Raw genomic sequence first — 25,474 nt, 5'->3', positions numbered from 1 at the left:
TTGATTTCATTCACCTTTTCCATGATTCAATCTTATCTACAACTTGAACAACCATGGCTTTCCCCCCCTTTATCCTATGATGTAGTTTTGATCCTGGGTACGCCCTTGACCAAGTAAGCATAGCTATACAACAACACAACAATTGGCACTAAGTGCTGAAAGGCCAGGAGAATCTTGTAGGAATCTTGAAGAGGAGAAAATTTGGGAATTAGTTGCTCACATACAGTGCCCTCTTCTTCACAACCCAATGATAATTCTTGCTAGTAATGTTTCAAGATAATGGGCGCCCACTTACCTTTCAGAAGCTTCTTTGCTTTGTTTGTCATCATTTTGTTACCTTTGCCAACGTCACTGTTCTCCCGTGTCTTCTGAATGGAGCCAGGGGTCTACGACATCTTGGCACGGGCCACTTGGGCGCAAAAAATTCTAAAGAAAGTCACCACCGATTGCAATCAGATTAAAATGAATGGAATAACGTCGCCAAACGTTGGAAAATCTTTTGAATAATGAATCAGAAGTCTCAGAACATGAGAGACACCTTAGGCTCTGCCAACCGGAAAAATCCGCGGCTGTAGAACACGCCATTGAACCCGACCATAGGGTGAAGTGGGACCACGTGAAAATTCTATGACGTGAGATCTGGGAAAGCACTGAGGAAAATAAGATAGCCCTTTTCGAATCAGAAGTCTCATTTTCAAGATTTCAGACGGCGATCATGGAAATAATTTGATTAATTCTATGTGTGCACAGTTGTGGGTAGCATCATTTGGATCGAAAGTTATCATGACTAGTAATTTGGTTGCCAAGATCGCCCGCGCCGAAATGGCTGCGCCAAGACGTCCCATTCCCGGAGCCAGGAGCCATTACTGCCATCTTGAAAACCAAAATAATAGGCAATGTTGAGGAACTACATTGTCGTCTTTGTTAAGATGATTCATTCATTTATGATGAAGATTGTTTTAAATGCTTTCCTTAACGGCATTACCTTGAAAGGATACCACTATGCAATAGCGTAAAGTCAATGGCGTTAGCCTCTCATTACTGGCATCTTTGCGAACAAAATAACAGGCAATGTCGAAGAACTAGATAAAGCGGCATCTTTGGAAAGATGATTCAGTTTTCTTTATGCTTACCTTAAAGGCATGACTTCGAAAGGTTGCCATTCCATACTATTGTGAAACATTATTTCTTCCAATAGAATAAAAGCAAAGAAGTTAGCCTCTCCTATTCTCACAGCATCTTCAAATTTGACCAAGAATTACACTATTAGTTTTCTCAATTTGCCAAATCCTCCAAACCAATAGGTGGTGTCCCAAGAAAATATCTTCAGCAATAGTAGGGAAATCCTAAGTCGTTTCACATTAACATTCATTTTTTTTCATTTACTTTTATGACCTCAGTCTTGGGAATCGTTTTCCCTGAGGAAAACAAGTGACGATTTAATTGCTCGTATCTGATAACATTTTGAAGGTTTGAAGTTTGCCATCGTAACCATAACCATCGATCGATCGAGGACCGTGACATCCGACGCGATGGTTCTCTATCGACCAACCCTTTGCTTGCATATTGAATTTCGTATGAGGGAAAAGTCAAAGTGGAGCATAGTTTTCGATTGCCATCAATACTTTATTGGTATCCGTAAGTCTCATGATAGTACACATAATTCGGAGAGACGTGAGTAAACATTGAACATGCTTTGGAAGGTGTCATAAAAGTTTTTTATGCGATCACAAACTTTGCAAAGCAGTGACCAACTTTCAACTCAATAGATGATATGACATTAAATACAGACTTCAGATATGATCATTTTACCCACACGAACAAAACAATGTAACATAATATGATATTTAAATAAGCATTAAAAATTAAATGCTCTGGTAATGTAATTTAAATACTCAATAAATACTCTTTTATATAATATAGGCAAACTGTAAAAAAAATTCTCTGACATATAGCATCAACAAAAAATAAACATCTCAAAACTTTTTGAGTCATCAAAAACTGTTTAAAGAATAAATTAATTAAAAGAATAAAGAATAAATTAGAAAGAATATTTAAAGAACTCACTGTGAAAACAGTAAAAATAAAATTATTCATAATACGGAACATGATTTCTGAGGCTTAGAAGAAATATAATAAATATAAATATTTTCTGAAATATATCATAGAGTTATAAATAATTAAAATACGTCAAATATTCAAAATTGAAACATGAAGTTATATTCTGTTATTCAAATAGGTATTACGTGACTAGAACATTTTTGGGAGAGTAAGTAAAAGAAACCAATTAAACTGCTTTCTATATCCCGGGAAAAAATTATTATCAAGATCTTGAATTAATGCTAATAAGATTGCACCAAATTAAACCTGAATTATTCATTGTTTGGAAGTAAGCATTGTTTACCTACGACCAGATACGACGCTGAAAGCGACACGGCTTAAACAGCCCAAGACAAACACGAAATTTCTTCGCGAGAGAGAACAAAATATCTCTGACTACACATTGCGACAAATTCAAGCTATCGACTTAACACTACGGTTGCTCTTAAAAACGCGAGTCGCTAATGAATCATTTTAAGTAAATTTAAATTCAGGAAATGGAACTAAAGTCTGTAATGCTTCTTAATTTAATAGTTAGTTCAGCAAAATCATGTCCATAATGTAATGCCATGGAGCCAATTTAATTTTACTTCGTGACCCGGGATTGAGTGTGGTACAAGTCAATGATTATACTCAGTTAAAAGCACGAATCCAAGTCTAAATTATGTAATACCTTCATAATTATCGAATTGATGACGAAATAGGCCAGCCAAATGGATAGCAACAATTATAAATCGTATTTCACTCAGCAGGTGCCTATAATTTGTTCGAGGTACATAAAAATCTCATTTTTCCTCCAAATTTTTAAAAATTCCAAGCTAAATTGAGCTGGAAGTATATTTATATCCCATCCGCAACATAAAGATGCAGAAATTAATATCCATTGGAATGGAAGCTGTCATTTCTCTTTTCTTTATAACCCTCATCATTCGCAAATTCTAACTTGTAACAAAAATATGTCTGTCAAAACAAACAAAATGAAATCGCATGCATGCAGGTCGTTAGTTCGAAGACATTATGCGATATTCACGGGTTTGCAATGTAGTTAATTGATTTTTAGTTTAAAATATAGCGTTCCTATACATTAATCCTTCCCCAGCTATTTTCGCGAAGGACATTTCCTTTTCAGCATCGCGAATATAATCAAAGCAGGAATAAACAAAGGAAACTAGATGAATACCACAACTATTGGCAGTTAAAAGGAAATCAGTCTCACAAGCGTGATCAATAGGCCAATATTTTGACACTGTTTTCAAAATAGGATATTAATATAGGCCATTGCATATCACCAAACATCATTAAAAATGACACAGAAAACGAGATACATAATTTAAACAAGATGCATTGATATTTTTACAACAGAAGTAATGCAAGGGTAGGAACAATCCTAGTATATATAAAGCTGCTTGATCGTGTAAAATTTTAAAATGATAATATTCCTACTTCATAGCAGCCATAAGATACGGAATTGTTCTCTCAGTGTTCTTTAAAAGCATGAAAGTCGACAAACAAAAGGAAATTCACGCTGTTGATAGCGCTATTCAAATACGTTTTCACTAACTTTGAGGACGATAAATAGCATTAAAAAATGGCCAAAAATCATTCAAGGTCACAAAATATGGAAAAATGACTAGATATTGTGACACAGCCTTCAATTATTACCTGCAGTTCAGAGGGAATGTTAAAATAAAAGTGGAAATGATATGCTAACTATGGACCACGGTGTTTGGTGTAAAGCTACTATTTGAGATCACTTGGAAATAGTTGAATAAATTAATAATAAATATGTTTCCTGATGAATGAATTATTTGTAATATTTCACTCTTCGAACGACTTGAATAGGTAGATGAGTCCATGAATCATAAAGTGGATCATTCCACAGATGCGTATAAAAATGTACAGATAAAACCACCATTTTCCTAGATGTGGTGTATATTTGCGAAGAGGTATTTAAAAGATAAGTAATGGGTTATCATAGGCGGCCACTCAGCATATTCTGCAAGCGAAACGCTGGTACGTGGTCATTCCACTTATAGTCTCAATTTTACCCAGTTTACGAAACACATAATACTGATGATTAGATGAAGTCTCACATAGATGTATCACAAACATCGATAAATGTCTTTAAAACTCTTAACTGAGGCCTACGCTCTCATTTAACGGCAATTAAAGACTTATTTCTGTGAGTGTTGTTACAATACAATTGAAACGACGTTAAGTAAACGCTAGTACTTCCCCCATCCAAGTACTGCCTGAGCAGATTTAGCAACAAACTTGCTCCGAAGTAGACGGTTCCATACAAAAGTGCAAACCAATGATGTGATACGAGTGGACACAGTAAAATTCCACTCAGTACAATAGTTTTTTAAACTTGTAAAAACTTGTGACCGTCCAATCCGTGTTAGATTTAAACACAAACACTTCCGGGATGGCAGTACCACGATCAGATAGAGGAGCGAAAAAACGATATGATCACTTTCACGTGAGTCAACATTCACGCAAAATGTTTCACAACCTCTAGAAGGCCCGTTCATAGGCTGCGAAAATATTACCTCCCAAAATGGAATTCGTTCAGATTAATTATGGCAAGCGCTACCATTCTTGCCAGGGCAGGCCTATGTTATCTTGGCCAAAGATGTAATCACAAGGGGATACCGAAAAACGTACACGTGGATCGCTCGCTGCCAAAACCTTTGATCTTATTCGTAGCACACAATTACTGTGATAAGATAACCACGACCGTGAATTTATAGTATATATGGCTTTTGTTCGTCACACTTAATTAGAAGTAACATTCAAGCGAACACATTGCTACGCCTTTCGAAGGATCGTTCATGCGCTGCGAATATACATCCTGTCAAAGTGAAAAACTGCAATATTCCATTCAGAGCAAGACAACGTTGCTTGGGATATTAAAAGAGCATACCCTAAAGCTTTATGCTTTGAGCATTGTATGTCAAAGTGTGGTGCGGTCTCCATAATTATTGCACCACCACAATTACCAATTTTGGCGACCAGGAGGTACAGAACTCAGTGTCAATGATTTTCACCAGTAACCTCTACACTAGGTCAGCAAAAACACAAACCAAAATGAAATAATATGAAGCCACTGTTGATCAGCCTGAGGAGTCGCACAATAGCTTCGCCAATGATGTAGCAATGGAAGGCATCCGATAACTCAGACGAAGGACACTCGTTGCAAATACAGTAGATTCCGTTTAATGGGTCCACCGGTTACTTGGGGCAGCCGCTTTATTGGGGCAGATCTTGAAGAACAGAACCCAATAGAGGAATATTCCAGAGTATTCTCCGCTTAATTGGGACAGTATGCCGCTTTATTGGGCCATGAGTCGGCAACGTATACTCTATACTCGCGACGAAAGTAATTTTTTTTGTTTTCAGAACACTACTTTTTTATATTTTCCTCCCTGGATTTACTCTTATTTCTCACAAATGTTCCTATTCTTGCCCTATTTTGAAATCTCTTGTTGTTATACTATCCGCAAGAGGATAGGACTTTTCTTTAATAGGACTTAGTGAAAGACATTCATTCAGCGTCGCCCGAGGCTGTGAAAAATATTTTTAACTGAATTATTATAATTCTTCAAAATGACAATAAATTAACTAAACTCGCTGATTTATTAATCAAATTAATAGTTTAACAAACTTATGTTGCATTATAAACACTCTTTAGTCTTTTTTCTATCATTTCAACGTTTGCCCATATGCAGGATAGTTCGCCTAATTGGGGCAGCCGCTTAATTGGGACAAATTGCACAAGTCCCGATATGTCCCAATTAACCGGAATATACTGTACCAAGGGCCTCCCGAATCTTATACCCAGACCTTTCCGAAATAATGTGATACTAATCGGGAGATTTTGTTGATCGGATTCGTCTATCACTTTCTCAAAGTCAATAGTCACTCAATCACAAGTTTTAATTATTCTAAGGCTCGTACAAGAGCTGTAAAACTCACGCCACTAAAAAAATATATATCGTTGAAATCGACATAAACCTCCTTCGCTCAGACTTGGCAGCTCAGTGCGTTATTTTGGCCAAAGATTAAACATTGGAGAGCGCCCGACAACCCAATGCGTTGGAGTAACCTGATATTCTGCAATTCTCACACGAAACACGGGAAAATTCCCGAAATGCTTTGACATCTGCCGAGATTGTCACAGGATTGATTCACCCCTCTCACTCAAAAAGCTTAGTTTTCTAAATGAGGTTCATGATAACGGACTATACCCTCATACCAGAGACATTTAAATCCTTATCCGAAGCTCTCAAGACCTAGCAACTGAGGTAGCATCTACCTAGAACACTGCTGGTTCAGGATAACTGAAGATACATATGTAAGCACCAGAGACCCTCAAATTCTTACACGCGGCTCTCAAGTGAGGTGACATCTACTGGGTAGTTCCGCATGCGAAGTCGATGTTCACGATAGCTGAAGATACCCTCAAACCAGAGACTTTGATATCCTTAGACGCAGTTTTCAAGTCTTAGCATCTGAGGTAACATCTACCGGGCATACAACTGGGTTGTTACGTACTGTCCATCGCACACACTCAAATGTCATATCTCACTGAAGCACATATCGTCACCATAGGAATGTCCGTCCCTGGGATGTGAAAAGAACGTCTACCAGAGGAGGTGTTGATGCAGACGCCGCACTCAGCCGTCCATCGAAGACTACGATGGCGTAGCTGAGGTTCACGATAGCTAAAGATACCCTCAAACCAGAGACCTTCAAATCGTTAGACGCAGCTTTCAAATCCTAGCAACTGAGGTAATACCTACCAGGCATACCGCTGGTTAGTTTCGTTCTGGTCATCACATAAACTCAACTGTCACGCGAATACATATCGTCACCATAAGGTCCGTCCCTGGGCTGCGAAAAGAACGCCTCCCAGAGGGCGTCTCGACGCAGACGCCGCCCTCAGCCGTCCATCGAAGATGACGAAGGCGACGCAGAGTGCAGGGAAGACGAAGAGGGGGAATACGAGGCGAGGACGGACACCCCAAGCGGCGGCGAGGGAGGCACCAACCCTGGTGAAGGCACCACCTGCGTCTGCGGCGGCGTCGGCTGACCCAGCGTCGTCGCGGGGGCCGCCGGCGGGCCCGGCGTCCCGGAACCGCCCGCGACTCCACCTCCCTTCGCGGACCTCGGGTCCTCTGGGGTCCACACCTTGGCGTACATGGTGCCGTGTCGGTTGTTCTCCTTGTTGCTGGACCAGGAGAGGGAGTGGACGGCGAAGGCGCCTATCGTCCCGTTAAGCCCTTCCGCGCCCAGGCAGCCTCCCACCAGCCCCGCTGGAAGAAGGCGGGGACCTTGTTGTAGAGACACCTGGCATTGAGGGGAGTCGGTTGGGGGTCGCCTGCGGCGGCAAAAGGTTAAATAGGTCGCGGGAGAGGAATGGTTAGGGGAGGGTGGAGACACAATGTTCCTCTACAAAGAATATGATCCCTGGGATACTCACAGAAAGGTAACATAATTATGGAAATAAAAAATTACATTTATAATAACTTATTATATAAATAAAAAATGAAATTTATAATAATTTATAACGTCTTCGAGTATAGGTCTGGGACCAGACCTTTACGAAATAGGGATAGGAGACCAGGCCTATACTCTAAGACGCTTTTAATTATTATAAAACTGAGGTCATGAAAAAGAAGTCGATTTAATAAAAATCACGTTCCTATCCCAGGAACCAACTCATAATAACATAATTACTGAATAAAGTGAGATAAGGTCAGCTAGTGGGTATTAGTGATCTCAATCATGAAAAAGAGACATTTGGAGGTGAACACACTAGATTTCTCTGTAAGGTATGAGCGCTGGGATACTCACAGAACGGTTAAAAAAATTGGAAAATTAATTACGTCCCTATCCCAGGAAACATCTCATGATAACATAAGTACTGAATAAAGTGAGATAAGGTCACCTTGCGGGTATTAGTGACATAAATCATAAAAAAGAGACACTCCATTATTTACCACACTTTTAAAAGATGCATAATCACAATGGTTTCGATACTTACGTAATCATCAGGCCCATTTCCCTGAGGATAACAGAAGTGTCGAAATCATAGTTGTTATATATTAAATATGTAGGAAATAACACACTGTAATCATGATAAAATAAAAGTTACCCACAATAAATTTAAAAAAATAACTGAACAGAAACTGATCTTACATAGGTAATTTACAAATAATAATACCAACAATAACTACGCAATTTAAACAGAAATATAAATAATTCATCCATTAAAGAGCTTAGTGGAACAAACAATACATTGTCATCTGAAAAAAATAGTGCTCTCTCTCTCCCTCTGCAGGCATGTAAAGCAATTTCCTCGACTACTTTCCAAGGATACCAACCTAGACAAAATGTCTGCGGCCAAAGAGTTGCCCTCATTGTGCATTAATAGAATACAAATAGGACTGATAAACTGAGACATGAACAATAACAAACATTTGAGTGTCGATTTTGTTCATAAAATAACTAATTATATAAATATTATTAATACCCTGACATCACATAATGAGAGTAAGTCCCAGTGGACTGGGCTTACTCTACCCAATGTTCCCTCTCCTGAATTTCAGCCGACCACCTCTTTCAAATCCGACCGCTCCTTCTCTACCCTGCATCTGATATTAAAATCATTACCTACTTAAGATAAAGTCTCATGCGAATTTGAAGAGGCTGACTGTTGCTGCAATTGGCGGGTCGTTGAAGAGGCACATTTAATTTTGTGCCCCACTTTACCTACGCATGAATGAGTAGGAAATGTTTATCTTTGAGAAAAAAATTACTGCAGGGGATAGTTCTTTTGGTTTCTTAAATCTACCTCTATTATTGACACATCACTATTCACAGCTTTGCACTCCGTTGTAGGCCGGACCTTGGTTCCTCTACAATGCACCTCCACTAGTTTCTTCCTCTTGCTTTCTCTCTTCTCCTTTGCACCTTCCAAACTTCCGCATTCTGTATCCATCTATTACGCAGGCTACGTCTTTTTCTGACCTCTTCCGTCTTGCTAATCAGAATGAACTCCGGCGTTTTTTTTAATCTCATATAACCCACTACGTGAACCAATCATGCTGGTCATGTATTAATCTGATAGAATTTCACTTCGCTCAATTTTTATAGTAACGCCTTACTCTACCTTCCCTTATTTATTAATCCTCCCAATATTATTCTTCCAAGTTTCCTAAGGATTTTTTGTGCTATTGTTCATTGTCTCGGGTGTGACTTAATGGAATCGACCTATCATAATGACAGTTAAAAACTTCGTAATCCCACATGAATTCATTTAAGCACGACCTAGATTTCGACGTGGCACGTTATCGTCTGGTTTTTTACTTTTCAATGTTTTTTGTCGTATTACGAAAAATTCCACATCTAAGCTCCAGCACCCGTTCAGTCTTGGTCGAAACTTAAAAAATATCATCAGAGCGCGGGAGAGAATTGGCTTCCAGAGTTTGACCCATAGGTTTTGGAGGGCAGCCATTTCCTGTACATGTACTCGTACGCAGGGGCGCAGCTAGAAATTAAGGCTTGGGGGGGTTTTAGGGGCAACTTGACCTGGGGTGTGTGGTATACCCGCCAGGATAAGCGGGAGGTGCGGGGGCCCTCCCCCAGAAATTTTTTAAGATAAATGGTTCAAAATGGTGAGTTTTATGGCTTTCTGAGGGATATTTTATCAATCCTTTCACTCTTCTATAAGTATATTAATCAAACGAAATAACATGGATCAAACTTAAAAGTTTCTCTGAGCTCTGGGGGGGGGGGAGTTTAGCACCCAAAACCCCCCTCGCTGCGCCACTGCTCGTACGTACTAAAAAAATAAGGTGTGCGTTGATAGGGTGACTTCTATGGTGCCTTAAGTTTATCAAATTCCTCAATTTTTCTGAGTACACTCCAATTCTATCTCAGCTCCATAAGTTACCCCTGGTCTTAATATTGCGCCAAGTATACTTATACAAAGAGTAGTATTTGAAGTCGTTCAATCTTACCCTCCTGAACGTGAAGCAAGAGATTTTAAAAATCAGCAGCTGTACGCAATACCATATTAGCAACGCAGTCAGCGACTGTATTCATGGAAGCGACGAACGCGAGGGTGAATCGACACATTTCTGTACCAATCGAGAACACCTGTCCCTCTCTGCGAACCCTCCTAGTCAAGTGGACCTTACCCGAGTTCCCTCGCCAATTGTCTCTCTTTTTAAAGCCCTTCCATTTTTTTCTCCCGAAGGGATACATTTTTTTCCCCGAGGAAAAACATATTTGACCCGTGGAGCGTGAACTGTCGACCCCTATGTTTTGGACGCTTGCCACATTCAGCTGGGCGCTGGATGAGGGAGTGAACCTTTTATTTTTCCCGGGAGGGTGCTATAACAGCTGTGGTAAATGGAGCGGATCGTTCGCCCGACCTCCCCAGGTTGACCCCGCGAAAGGATTCACCCTCGACGGAGGCAGCGATCGGGAGCGGACGGGCACCTATATCCCAGCGAAAGCTAACTGCATTTCTCAGGGGACGATTTTGGGGGCTTGAAGAGGCGATCTTGAGAAAACTGGGTGTCGTATGATGGGAACCGCTAGAGACTCAAGAGGCTACAGGCCAGGGTTAGACTGCTTAATCAACCAAGATCATATATTAGAGAGACACATGTAAAGTCATCTAAGTCGCAGTTATATTTTCCGGGTCAGACAGATATGTTAAAATAAGAATATGTTTCATTGATTATATCAATATTAATACAAAATCAATATTTGTATACATATATATTAATACAATATCAATATTTGAATGCCTCCAGCAATGTGCAGATGTGGATAAATAAAATCTTCTGTGACAGATCTGATAGGTAAAATATATAAGATAATATAGATAATTGATAATAATAATATTATGCCGAACCGGTAACTAATGGATATGCTATCAATTGGCTCGGAGATGTGTCTATTCACCTTCGTGTTTTTCGCTCCTTATGAATAAAGTCACGGAATGCGATGCAAACGTGGTCTTATAAATAGTACAGCTGCTCATTTTTACAATATCATGCTTCGCGTCCGGGAGGGAAAGATTGAACTTTAAAACATGATCCTTTGCTTATGTATAACATACGCAATTTTAAGATCAGTGGTAACTTACGGAGCTGTGATAGAATTGGAGTGTCCTCCGAACAATTAAAGACTTTGATTTGCATTGAGCACCGGTAAAGTCACCCTATCAACACACCTTATTTTTTTAAGTAAATATATCTACAGCTGCTGTCCAAAATCTCTAGGTTTAATCCAGAGGTCATATCTCTCACGGGCTCTAAAAATATTTCTTTAAATTTGTCTTAAAGGTTAACTACTGTTTAACACCGACGGAAAAATTCACAGGATGCTGCCAAGTATGTAATACATCATTTGCTATCAATGAATGTTAATGGCTATGTGCTGAAGTGAGCAATACCTTCTATGAGTGGCTTGTATGAAAATCTTGAAATCCTAACGTCATTCTACTCGCCTAATGAACGAAGTCAAGTCTCCAGGCAAGCGTTGAAAAATGACACAAAAATCCTTACGTGATTGTTTATAAGTATTGTTTAATCATGACAAATGCATCAAAATTGCCTGTTTCCAGGGCTAATTCGTTTACTTTTAGCATTCAACCGCGCCCTGATAAAATATCCTGTCTTCCACAAGTAGCTTTTATAAAATTGAATCGACCACCCTTTTCAGATTTGACTTAATTTACCTTTAAGGAGATAACTTGGTCTCGAAGAAAACAGGGAGTACCACGGTATTCAACAATAGTAGCAGCATCGTTTTACGAAAATATTTATTTTATACTCCAATTCGATTGCAAATACGATTCAATAGAACATGGTCCAAATGCATTAATCGTTTTGTGTCTTTATAGGGCATACGTTCACGAAATACATTGAAAAAAAAAGAACGATCAGCTTTGGATAACTCTTATGAGAACAGCCTCTTGCACAGCATTAGCTAACCCGGCAACAAGTCTTTAAGAAAAGAGAAGTTTAAAATTTACTTCAAATAAAGATGATATTTTCTTAAAAATGAGATGCATATATTTTTGGGCTGTCCTTCATCTAAATTGGACAAAAAAATGCGCAAAGAAGACCAAACCACGCCAGACGTGATTGAAACAATGATTTATCTTCTTGTAGTCGTTCGCGACACCCTTAACCAGCCCCCTGTTGCTAACGGGCGATTATGATGAGAATGCATCGGCCCTGTACTGTGTGTGGTGGTGTCTAATAAAGTAACCACATAATATTACAATAAAGAAAATTCTGGTTGCTTAGTGCCATACGCATGAATGCATACCGAAGTATAAAAATTATTATTGCTTCAAATCTTGTTTGAAGGCTGAAAAATGCTTCAAAAGTACTGTCGAGTTCCAGAGTTACCCTAGAGAAGTAAATAGAAAAGGGTATAAAAGGAGCGTGTAGCTAAGCATTTATCGATCGATTTAGCGATCTGGTATGCTGACGACGTCAGTTTCTACAGCCATAGCCGTTTCTACATCTCTAGCGGCTTCAGATCAGAAGTCAGAAGAAAATTCTCCGATCAAGAGACTAAATGTTTTCATAAATTAATGCTAAATGATCTCAAGATCGAAAGGTAGATACTTTTATTAGGCTTTGCCGGCTCAGAATGGAGTCTATTCGTTGGTATAAAATGCAAAAAGGAGTGTAAACAACTCTAATGCGTAGAACCGCGACTTATTTAACTAGTCCTACGTCGATTTGATATGATAGTCCTACAACGTTGCTCCTTCCATACCCCTGCTGCGAATGGAGACTATTGTGTGGCAAATTCAAAACTTACAGCGTGTGGTAACGTCAACTAAAGAGTATAATATTATTTTAATAAAATGTCAATTCGTTTAACATGAAGGGGTGGATTATTAAAACTTACACAAAACATATTTTATTTTACGATGAAATAGGCTTGTAAACTATTTCAGGAGCTTAAGGTACTCTCGCAAATTCACTCACACAGTGGCTCAACCCAAAGGTTGGTTTGCGTGGGTGAGGATAGGGCTCAACCAAAACGAAGCCTTGGAGACTGTGGTGACTAAGAGAGCTGAGATCTATGACAATACCTTCAAATGTGAGAAATTCACGCTCTAGCTATAGCGGGAGAGCTCTACCCTCACCCCACCACATCAACCTTCGAGCAGAAGACCTAAGTGTGCAAAGGTATTTAAAGCATATGACCATCAAGGTTCAATTTACGTACCGCTAAACATTTATCTCTAATTCAGCTTGCGATTTCCGTTTGTAAAAATCTTTCGGATACTTCCCTGCGCTTTGGTTTACCGAGGAGACGTCGGTTTCTCCAGCTTCTTTATCTTCAGAGAAAGCAGACTAGGAGAACATTTTTTTCTCTAATAAAATTAAATATTATTTTCTAGATGGGTAAATAACTGTTTGCAAAAATATTTTGGACATTTCTCCGCGCTCCGATTTCCCGAGGTGACATCGGCTTCTCCATCTTCTACGACTTCAGAGAAATTTTTTTTCTCTAATAAAAAGTAAAATGATCTCTAAATGAGTAAACATATTGATTGCGTTACACCGGCTTGGAATCGATCCTGTACCGGTAAAAAAGAATTCACAGCAGAGTCCAAACAACGGTAGGCGTGATCGGAACCACGAAATTATCTCGACCCCCCGCCAGTCGTATCCCACCCCTGCTGCGAATGAAGAGGAGATTATTAAGTGGACACTTGGGGCAGTGCACGATGGGTAGACGTGGTGGGACTGGCACGAGCAGTGATGGGGGATGAGGACCCTTCTTATGGCAGGGGGAGAGCGGCCCCTACCGAAAAGGGTAGGAGATCCTCCCCTGTCGACGGGAGGGCTGGTTTTTTCTGTATCCTGCGGCGAGCGGTCGGGGAGATAGATGGGGGAAGGGTATAAAAGGTAAAAGTGGGGGGTACGATACCAGGGTAGGGGAGTAATTGTGTCTCTCTGCTTCGAACCTCAACCCATGACGTCCCATTCACACAGCCAAAATACGAAATAGAACAGCCACTGACATGGTAGCGATGAATACTGGAAATAGACGAACTCTATGACGCATTCATGGAGTTTATATTGCTACAGGAGGCAGTGGCATAGGGAGGGAGGATTTCAGGGGGTCCGGATCCCCCAAAAAATATGAAAAACACAATTAATTTGCTTCATCATATAAGAAAAAAAATATTGAAAAATCATGAATATTTAATAAATATTTCTTTGAAAAATGAAGTTTTTTAGACGACGAAAAGTGTTAACATTATTTTAAAACCCTCTATTTTGCACCCTGTTTTTTCAAAAATTTTCCTCCGGTCCCCCACCGAGGGAAACTCCTGGCTACGACGCTGACAGGAGGCCCCACAATTCTCCACTCCCGCACTCCATTGATTCCCGCTGGTCGCAAAATTGAGGCGCTTCAGTCGCTGGGATACTTGTCAATACGTATTAATACCAGGGAATGAGAGTAATTGTGTGCCTCGATCCCGATCCCATGACTTCTCATTCAAACAACAATAACACGACCTAATATCGGCGCATAAAAGGTAGAACGCTGAACTTAAAGCATTTGTATGAAATTCTGCCGAAGCTCTATAGAGTCTTGGCATATCTTGCTTTACTCATGGTTTATTCGAAAACAACAGTGAATAATTAAACATTGTTTAAACGTTAACGTTTAGCTTCTACGGGCGAAAGACTGAAGAAGAACACGCGAAAAACTATGAGAACGGCGAAACGGTCGTCTTCCTCATCTCGTCACGGGCAAAATATTTGATTGGTACATTTTATTGTATTTTTTTATGGAGAGAAGGACATCTTCGCATTACAAACAGCTTTTAAAAATTAAATTTTATCAATTATTTGATTTTTTAAATTGCCGAAAGGTAAATTTCAATTTCCGAGGTGTAGAAAAGCACATGAATGTCGAAGTAACCTATGCTCTATGAAAAAAATCCAAACTTTTCATGTAAGGAAATGTTTATATTGCTCCTCTTACTAAATATAAATCATAAAAACGAAAATCTCCATTTTTGTAGCGTGCATTGCCGCGGGGAAATTTTCGTTGTTTGTGATTTTCGTAGGCTCCCGATTTTTTGCCAATCCAGTTTGGCCAAAAAATATGGTTGTCACTCTTTCAACTCGATCCCTTCACATTACTGCAGGAGGCCCTACACATCTTCACTTCCGCGAGTCCATTGATTCCCGTAGATCGCCGTAAATGGTGGCACTCCAGTCGCTAGGTTTCTCGTCAATTTACGTATTAATCGTTTATTGCTAAAAATAAAGCTCATGTCCACTATCGATACATCCACTGCACAAACGCTCAACAATCGACCACCGAATCAAATCCGCTCATCTAGTAGCCCTAGTAGTACTAACAAGTAAGTAAGTAAAGTAAGTAGATGATCGAATTTGATACGGTGGACGATTGTTGAAAGTTTGTGCAGTGGAGGTATCGCTACCTACAAACATATTATCATAACCCTGAATTTATGACTTGTTTTTTTCAGACTTTGTGGTTAAGTGTGTAGCACCAAATTTTAATCTTTGCAGTTGATGAAAATTTCGTAAATAATAGCTTTGAGTAAAATTGTGTAAAACGACGACAAAAATATAAATTTTAACCTTTATATATATCACCACTTCAATAACATTTGGGGAACGTGCTCTGGAAATGCTGAAGATACACAAAAGCCCATTGTGATGACGAAAAATCATCATTTTAAGAGGAAACAGCATTTTTTCCAAATATATTAATCATATTTCTGATATTCCCTGATGTTACACGCATAATGAAATTCCATGATCTCGCCTGATTTTTCTCTTTTAGAGAGAAATCGAGGATGCCCCCCCTGAAAAACTAAAATATACAATATACAAAACTATCATTGACACAGTATTCCATCCTATAGTGCAATTTCTATTATTGATCACTATATGCGCCGCGCCGACTAGTTTGGTTGGACATGACCAATTCGTGCATCCCTTATACCTCAAACAGTTCATCACCGGAAGTGTGCACCAATTTGTTTTTTTTTTCTTTTTTCGATTCGGCGTTCGCTGGGAGGGGGTTGGAACAAAGTGGGAGGGGTAGGTGTCGCGAAAGAATGAATAGTGTGGGGGTGTTACAGTGGTAGTACGGAGGATGGGGGATCTCCCCTTTTTCCAGCAACCCACCACCATTAGGGGTTTCGGCCGACCAGGTGACGGCGGACGGAAAAGATAAAAAGACTATGATATTGCCTGTTGTTTCACAAACTGAACTTCTCCCTCTCATTTAACCTCTCCTTTGTGCCGCCGCCCCTAAATATATCGACAACAATCGACCCTGTCACATAATGGTTACATGCGGATTAGCGCTCACTATGCTTTACGAGACGAACACGGTGACCAGGTCACCAATGCTCAATCTTAATGACCTGCAGGTCGAGTTTTCTAATACACCATGACGCTACTGTAATCGGAAATTCTCTAATATGAGGAAACACCTATCAGATTATGACCATGGACTAAGTTCAGAGGTGGGTAAATAAAATTCAAGTCCATCACATAAATTGATTCAACTCCTATTTAAGTGTGAAGTAATTATGATACAGTCGAGATGATTTAAACCTCGCTGAAGCCGATCGTGGAGCTCTAAAATTGGCCTACTACCATGTTTTTCAATGGAGAATATGCGTGAAGACAGTTGAAGCGTTTCGATCAATATGTGAATATTTTCTAGCCTTCCCAACGCTACCTTTGAGATGAGGTGGATTGATATCATGGCCGATTGGGGGAGAAACGCCGTTGAAGCCCTCATTGTATGTTTTAAGAGGAACACGGGGGTTTTGTATGAAGTGAGCAACCCAGATTACCACATGAAGTATCTAACGATTTGATCGTTGGATCCTTCTTCCTCATAGAATGGTCCTCCAAGATCGTTAGAAAATTAATTGCGTAAGCTTGGTTTCGCTGATAGTAGGACCCGCCCGCCTTTGTGACGGTGCGGGATTCCTCGTCCCTTCCCTTCCTTCCCTATCTCCTCCCAGGAGGCGTCGTCGGGCTCCTATCGCGGCGGCGCCTCCTTCCTTTTTCCTTCCCGTCCTTCCCCTCCTGGGGGCAGAGGATAAAAGCTAGCGCTTACAGTCCCTGCCCCAGGAGTGTAACCCGCGAGCCCGCCTTACGTGTCTCGTTTCCACACCACTACCACATGAAGTAGAAGAACTGTTCGGTACTGATAAAAATTGCTTTAAATATGTTACCTGCAAATAATATTATGATTATAATTGTCTCGGTCACAATTTGTGGTATTCCCTTATCGATCATGTTGACTTTCATTATCCAAGTCAATAGGGTGGTTTCCTATTATTTTTTTATTGCCTAAATCGAAAGATTATTACTCCTGGAGTACGTATTTCACGCTTTTAGATTTTTAAATGACAATATCTATTTTTCGCGATTAAATGAAAAGTGAAAAATTTCAAGCGCGCGAAAACGCGACGCATAAGTTTGAATGCCGGGAAATCTCTCCGTACGTCGTATTTCTGGTTCCCCCTCCCGCCCGGTGAGGTGACCTTGAGGCGAGGCTTAGCGCTGATACGTCGCTGGCTGCTAGAGGATAGCTGAGTACCCTGCTGGCTGGTAGCGCTTGGCTTAAATAAGGATTATTAATACCTTATCAAACGAGGAAAACTTTCCGACCTTAGCCAGTTTTAATAAGTGATTATTAAGACATGTTTCCCTGAGCTCTGCGCCTCATGCATGCATTGGTAACCTCAGACGATGTATAACTCCCATCTTCTCCTATAGAAACTAGGTCCCTGTGACGTCACGTGGAGTGGCATCGCATGGGCGCCAATCTGGTCCTTTTCAAATGAGGATAAAAATGGACCATTGCCATTCGTTTAAACCGGCATTTCTAAAACGAAATAATTTGTATATTATGAATACACTAATGGTGGGTAACGAATCGCAATTATTGCCTTTTGTTTTCTTTGATGAAGGAAACTACCCTATTCAAGTGTTCAATAACACCATTTAGGGCTATTCAACTCGATTCCAGATTTGTCGAACATTCACACTCGAAAGCCAGCCTTTCGAGGCGGTCTTTCAAGAATGAATGTTTTACATATCATGAATCGAGTTGAACGACCTTTTACACTGGTGTAGAGAGCTTGAATTGACTTGAATAACGTTATCAACATGATCGACCGAGGAATAAAGTAAAGCGTAGCGAAGACAATTAAAATCATGATTCTACTTACAAGCAACAAATTTGAAGCAATATCTTGCAGTGCCGAACTTCTCTTTTGCTTCATGTAGTAGTTCACTTCGTATAAACACTTTCGCCAGGTACTCGTAAAATTTAATGAAGGATTAACCTTTATCTCCCAAGCGGCCATGATGTCAATACTCACCCCATCTCCAAGGTAGCCCTGAAAAGGCTAAAAAACCTTCACTGATTAGTCGAAACGCTTCATTCGAGATTCAATAGGAATTAGAACCATTCAAAACAAGACGAATTTGATGGAAACGGAGGGATCCAAGAGCATTCGAGACAACATCACCGCATTAGCAATGATAATAGTTTGTGACTTCCACAATTTATTTAAAAAATTACGACAGGTTGAGGCCTTTTAGCCATTATCAAGGACTACATAAACAACAATTAAAAATATTTATGTTGTAAATAATACAGTACTGTTTATGTACTCACAATACATGTAATGGCGTGATAACCAAAACTGGTTGTATTTTTTTAAATAAATAGTGGAAGTCACGAAGCTTTGCTAATATTAAGCCCTTCTTCCACGTTCTAGTTTCCAGTTTAGATTTAACACGACCACAGCCATGACTATTGACATGACGTCATATCCATTCGAGAAAGCTTGTTCGAGAAACGAACCGTGAACGGCATTTTATAGTGTGAAACCGCCTTTAAACCATCAACATTCCGAGGATAAAATCCCCCAATGGCAATACTTTTGGTGTACTGATATAATAAAGTATACTAATATATAAAGTATACTAAAGTGTACTAGTATAATAAAATAATACTAATATAATAAAGTGGAAGTAAGACCGAGGGAGAGAGAGAGAGAAAGCAATACTGCCACGAGGTCCTCCTCTACCGCACTCACCTCTCACGATGACTTTGGTGGGCTCGATCCTGGTAGTGCCGTTCCTTCTGTGTCCACCTCCGCTGCCTCCGCCGGGCCCCCCGCTCCCGTTCACGCCCCCGCCGCCTCCCGCGCCGCCCTCCGCACCCCCCGCCGACTCCCCTGACCGATCCGCCGCTCGCACCAACTCCGTCAGGAATCCGATGTAACTGCGGGAGAGATCCCAACTGATGAGCCGATCACTGCTCATTAGGGAATTTTTTAACCCTTAAAGTACTGCCTATCTCTCGCGAAAAGTGCCAGAAGCGCGATGACGCTCCTCCTGCAATGTCACTCTTAGTTGCTGATAGTTCACTTACCATTCAATGGCCAGTATTCATTTCATTTTACATTGACTATTTTCTTTAAATTCAAAAAATTCACTCATATAACCAAAAAATTGTGAAATAATACATTAAACAGGTGGAACCACATGTAATAAAGATTTCCTTAAGTTTTTGAATATATACATTTAGTTGTTTTTGAGCCTTAAATGTTTTTTCCTAATCTACTGCAAAATCAGCAAAAATGCCTCGGCACTTCTAGCATTTTACCTAGAAAATCGGTTGGCTTTCAAAGGGTTAATAAATGAGCATCTACAACAGTTTAATTAAGACCTATTCGGAAATTTGTTCCTTACAGCACATCCGCAAGGAGCAAATGAGATGTCAAACGAAATGAACATTTATTATTTGAAGTTCATGCCGAATTACGTAAATCGGATTAATAAATTAGTTACGGCTTGGATAACCCAAGAGATAGCAACTTTCGATTTTTTAGGTGAGAATGTTAGCAGGGGCGGATCTAGGATTTCTTTCTGGGGGGGGGGGGGACACAAGCAGGCCGTATCCAGGATTTTGTTCTGGGGGGGGGGGGGATACCTCGTAATACAAAACGAACGCAATGACAATGGGACCGTATTAAAAATCTTGCATATTTTTAAGGGCCTGGGGGGGGGCGTGCCCCCGTGCCCCCCCCCCCCCCTAGATCCGCCTATGAATGTTAGTAACTGGTATTTAAACGTAACACAAGGAGACGTCAAATCTATGTCGTAATGCAATTTTTCTCCAACCTGTACAATAGTAAGTCATGTTATTTATAATAATAAAGGGTATTTTGTTGGTGTGGTGGGTTGAGTCTTGGCTTCCTGCCCGTGGGCTCGGGTTCACATCGCAGTAGTAGCAGAGAATTTTCAGAGACTGCCCGATCTCTGCTTGAATGTAGCGAGGAGGACATTTAAAGCGTAACACTCGGATTGGACGTTAAGCCGTGGGCCCCTTAGCGCCTTTCGTTAAGATCAGCCTAACTACGACGTCGGATTTCTCTCCATCCTTTCTTCCATACATTTCCCTTAATCCCTGTACACACGGCGACATTTCTGGCGCCGGAAATGACTCAAAGGGTGGAAAGGTGAACATTTCTCCTTGTGTACAACGACATCGCATGTCATCTGCTGGAATGCGAAATAATTGCATAAAATTTGCTGACCCTGGTTAGTACACATTAGAACACGCTCGATTTCTAGAGCGATCTGGCAGAAATATCTGGCGAAATTCCGCTGTGTTTTGTTTTAAAAGAGAGAAGTTGGGACGTTCTGACAGAGTCAGATTACTTGAGGAGTAAGGTATATGTATAAAAGTACCTAAAAGGATATGTGTAAAACATCTATTTTGAGTTATAGGTAAACAAATTATTGCAAATCCTGATAAGACTACCTATAAATAGTTTTTTTGTTGTTCATAGCGCAAATGACGTCTGCTGTCGGTCGCCTCTTCCAAACACCATATCATATCATAGCGATGTTCATGGTGGAACGAAACCCAGTACTTTTCCACAAACTTTTTGTTATTAGCTGTTAACTAGTTTTGATGCTTATACCGTCATTATCAAGACTAAGTTCATACCGTCATTATCAAGACTAAGTTTATACCGTCATTATCAAGACTAAGTCAGTGACAATGACGGTATAAAGGAAACTAGTTGACAGCAAATAATAAAAAGTTTGTGCAAGAGTACTGGGTTTTGTTTCATCATGAACATTTCATCGTTCCACCAAGTAACGCCCAAATCAGTTGATTTTATACCATAGCGAGTAAATGCAAGATCGGTTTTAATTTCGACCAACTTTTTGTCGATTTGGAACCACTGTGCGGCGTAGCATGAATGAAATGCAGTGCGTAAAGCAGGCTTACCCGATGGCTAACCTCAGCGTGTCCACCTTGGATAGTCTTCGCTCGTACGGCAGCGTGGGCACGTGGGCGCGGAGGCCTTCGAAGGCGTCGTTGATGCTCTGCATCCGTCGCCGCTCCCGCAGGTTGGCCGCCTGCCGCTGTTGCTGCATCTGGTGGTGGGTGCCGTTGTGGTGGTGGTGGTGGTGATGGTGCCGGTGGTGGTGCTTGCCGCAACGACTCCGAAGCCGCGTGCTCCTCGACCCCTTGGTGCACGACCTCTGCTGACCGTTGGCCAGGCCCAGACCCCCGCTGCCGTTCAAACCACTGCCGATGTGGTGCAGGCTCCATTCTACGAACAAAGATTACGGCAAGCTATGAATATAAGTGGGACATGTTACGGATATGGGCAGTCGGCAAAGGTTCTTACATTTAACACAGGCAACCGATGTTAGAACGTAGGTTTCCGCGGCGATGGTTTGATCTCTGCATTTCTTCAGGGTTTTCTTCCGCGTCAGCTTGTTTTGTAGACAACAGTTTCGAAGACGCTGGCAGGATAGCCAGCGAAACTGTTGCCTACAAGCAAGCTGACGCGGAAAAAAACCCTGAAGAAATGCAGAGAACACAGACAACCGATTTCTAATCCAAAAGATACTCGTATAAGGTTATTCGGGATTTCCACCGGGTCGATACGCCAGCGCGTGAAAAATTGTACGTACTTCGAAGATTCGCCAGCACGCCCGCTCGATGGTTAAACATCCCGTTAATTTCGGAACTCCCCTCACACTCTCAGAGTGAGTGATAAGTCCTACTCACCCCTTTTGCCTCCACTCTCGGCTCCGCTGCCGCCTCCGAAGGATGATGAGGACATGGAGCAGGCGGACGAGTCGTCCAGATAGTCGTCATCCTCGTCCTCTTCGTCTTCTTCGCCGCCTGTCGCCATGTCCTCCATGTCCGTGACGCTACCGCCCCCGTGACCACCGCCTCCGTAGAGGCCCGCCTCCAGCAGAAAGTGCCCGTTCACCGCCTCCAGGTCCAGGTTCTCCATGCTGAACATGGCGAGTCTATGGAGGGAGGCGGGGAGGACCCGCCGCCGCCGCTGGAAAGTAATGTTCGCCGCGGTCAAGCGTCCGTCAGGCCGTCCGTTGCGTTCGAACCCGGGGCGAGTCCGTCAATCGTAGCCCTCGACTGCTGGAATTGGATAACGGAGGATAAATATTAATGTAGATTAGAGATTCCTTTGGGAAATTAAAACAATGTTCAAAAATAATATCAACGCATTATTCATAAAATTGTTCTATTGTTTATAACTTTCCAAAATTTCGTAGTTTTTAAGTTTCCTAATTCACATAAGCAAAACATTATAGTGCCAACGATTAACATGCGCCATTTTTTAATATGCTTCTGTGAACTAGTTGGTTGGGGTGAGTTTTGCCTCACCGGTACAGCCAATGCTTCGCGCCATCGTCACGGAAACTCCGTGAGATCCAATGGGACATTCGGTGAAAAAGATTGAAATAATACCAAAAGTTTCCACGAATTTTAAATTTTATTCCGTCATTCGACGATAAATTTCGATGTTACTACATCGTCTTCAGGGTACAAAACGGTTCGATTTGGTTTGTAGTGCATTCCATTAAAACACACGATTTTGTAACATTTTGTACCTTGAAGATGATTGAATAAAAGTTGATAATTGTGGAAAATTGCTAGTGCCTATTTCAATTTGGAAAAATTCCATTCCATCACACATGTTCTTCTGATTTTATTGCGGCATAAATTACAGTGAAACGATGTATTGCCTGAAATTTTGATGGATTAATTGAAATTTTTGGCATTGACTGAATCGTAGCTCTCAACTGCAGATATTGGATAACAAATGGCTAATATTAGTTCAGACAAGCGATCCTTTGGGGAGAGTTAGATTGAAAGAAACTGAAAAGATGTTTTATCTCATATTTTGATAGATTCGTTGGACATTTTGCAATCCACAATTAAACTTTAACGTAATTAGCCTAAGATGGAAAATTTCCCTTAGCGAAAAAACTGATGAAATTTCAACAGTTATTTGGGACCACTCTTGGATTCAACAGTTACTGTTGAATCCAACAGTAACTGCTGAATTCATCAATAACTGTTGGATGTATTAGTTACTGCTAGAGTTAACAGTCATTGTTAGTTTTACCAGTTACTGTTAGTTTTAAAAGTTACTTTTAGTTTTAATAGCTACTTTTAGTTTTAACTGTGGTCCCAATTTACTGTTGAATCAACAGTTACTGTTGGATTCGACAGTGGTCCCAATTAACAGTTGAAATTTCAACAGTTTTTTCGCAAAGGGTTGTTTTCCTTTTTTGGCCAAAGGTTTTGCATTTAAATGTGCATATCACCATGGGTTGAGAAACTAGTGGAGTGTGAATAAATATAAACGTTGAACATGAACCTAATTTTCAAAACTTAAAAAATTGGAATCGCACATTATGTTGATTGAAATAATTGACGAGAAGAGAAAAATGTAGATGTTATATTTAAAACTAAATGCAGAACATCTTAAACTTGTACTTTTTTTACAAAAAGTGCGAAAAACTATACCCTACCGGATTAGGCATTGTATCACTCTCAAGGTAATGAACGGCCTTGAGAAATGTACGATTGTCGGGAAAAGGATTTTAACAAAAAGTGTGAAAAATTCTTTGTTTCAGTTATCTTTAGTAAGACCAAAGGAATATTTAAGTTAAGAATATCGAACAAGTTTCAAATCAAGGGGCAAATAATGTGAGATGATGAACAAACGTCTATTTTAAGTAGTAATATGTAAGCAGAATTAGAAATAGCAAATGCATGAATTATAAATGATCTAAGAATCCCATTGGGTTAACCAACCACGAAATAAAACAACAACATCGTTAAATCTGAATAATGTGAAAACTCTACGATCTATAAATCAAGGAATAAAATTTTATGGGAGGCTAAAAGGATTCTGTTATGATTTGCAGAAAGATATAATCCAAATGGTGTCGGAATAAAACACGTCACGGTGGAAGAAAGATGAAGAGTTTATAAAAAGTGAAGATGCGTGTTATACTTGACAAATAAAGATGCAGTTAATTTGTGGCACGAGATGGAGACAAAATAATAATATTTGGTGAGGCCATCTGACATCGATAATAAAAACCTTGGGCTGTATGACCGCGCCAATATTACGATGATCCCAATGTTTCCCCACCGAAGCTGGTCGCTTTGTCAACGGGAATGCTTCACTCATAAATTCATACGGCTACTAAAAGAAGAGAGAGCGATGAGAGGGAAGTTGAGGAGAACATCCATTTGAACAATGACACGGTGAAAAAGCCCAAACGTTTTTAATACCGTGATGAGAAACCACAAAATCTACTCTGCTACATTACCAGAATTCCAAGGTTAAAGAAACAGGTGGGATCTATATGAACAATGTGCATGATAATGAAGAAATGAAAGACTACGGAAGGCAACGGAGGCACACTAACGAGACTAGAGAGAAGAGGAAAAACTCGAAAAATAACACAGAATAACATGCAAAATGACCCTAGAAAGAATTTCATTTAATCAAAACGCATAAAAATCGTGCTTATTTCGCATTAACTATCCTTGCAGCACTAATTCAACTAGGTCTTCATAGTAGGGGGGCCCTCTTTCATCACAAGGTTTCACTAACCAAGATTTGTACCAAATACCGTGTGTAGCCCTGTTCTCCATTCTATAGTTCAAAATATCTCCGAAAAAAAAAACAGACTACTTACGATAATCGTGCATCATATCACAATCTCATCTGTTTCTCCATAATTCTAAATATATGAACGAAGGAAGAGAAATTAAACTCCATCTTAAACTCCATCAGTCGCGTCACATTTTGGAACGCAATTTGTCTCGCGGCGTCTCACAGACGCCATTTAGTAATGGTTAAAGTAAATATATGCCAGTAGAAATAACTGTTTTAATTGCAAAAAATCATTCAATTTAATATTTAATTTCATGC

At 40.3% G+C, this 25,474-nt stretch overlaps 1 protein-coding gene across 1 annotated transcript; it reads right to left on the bottom strand.

Moving 5' to 3' along the window:
* Positions 1-7,044: 7,044 nt before the first annotated feature.
* Positions 7,045-22,637, bottom strand: LOC124164424 (pancreas transcription factor 1 subunit alpha-like). The gene is made up of 6 exons (XM_046541748.1): positions 22,279-22,637; positions 21,487-21,814; positions 19,379-19,464; positions 12,080-12,111; positions 9,912-9,924; positions 7,045-7,367 (listed from the first exon to the last, which is right to left on the bottom strand). Exons 1-6 carry the CDS (start codon positions 22,517-22,519, stop codon positions 7,045-7,047), a joined length of 1,023 nt encoding a protein of 340 aa, XP_046397704.1. The 5' UTR covers positions 22,520-22,637.
* Positions 22,638-25,474: the final 2,837 nt, after the last annotated feature.

This window comes from Ischnura elegans, chromosome 8 (assembly GCF_921293095.1).
Source record: "Ischnura elegans chromosome 8, ioIscEleg1.1, whole genome shotgun sequence".
Classification (NCBI taxonomy): Eukaryota; Metazoa; Arthropoda; class Insecta; order Odonata; family Coenagrionidae; genus Ischnura; species Ischnura elegans.
This window is presented reverse-complemented; position numbering and strand designations above follow the sequence as displayed.

Excerpts from the sequence above, each read along its gene's own strand:
- LOC124164424 (XM_046541748.1), bottom strand. The coding sequence starts at position 22,519 with ATGTTCAGCATGGAGAACCTGGACCTGGAGGCGGTGAACGGGCACTTT. Across the intron at positions 21,815-22,278 it reads CGAGAGTGGAGGCAAAAGGG|AATGGAGCCTGCACCACATC; the intron begins GTGAGTAGGACT and ends CTTTGTTCGTAG. Across the intron at positions 19,465-21,486 it reads ACGCTGAGGTTAGCCATCGG|TTACATCGGATTCCTGACGG; the intron begins GTAAGCCTGCTT and ends TCTCTCCCGCAG.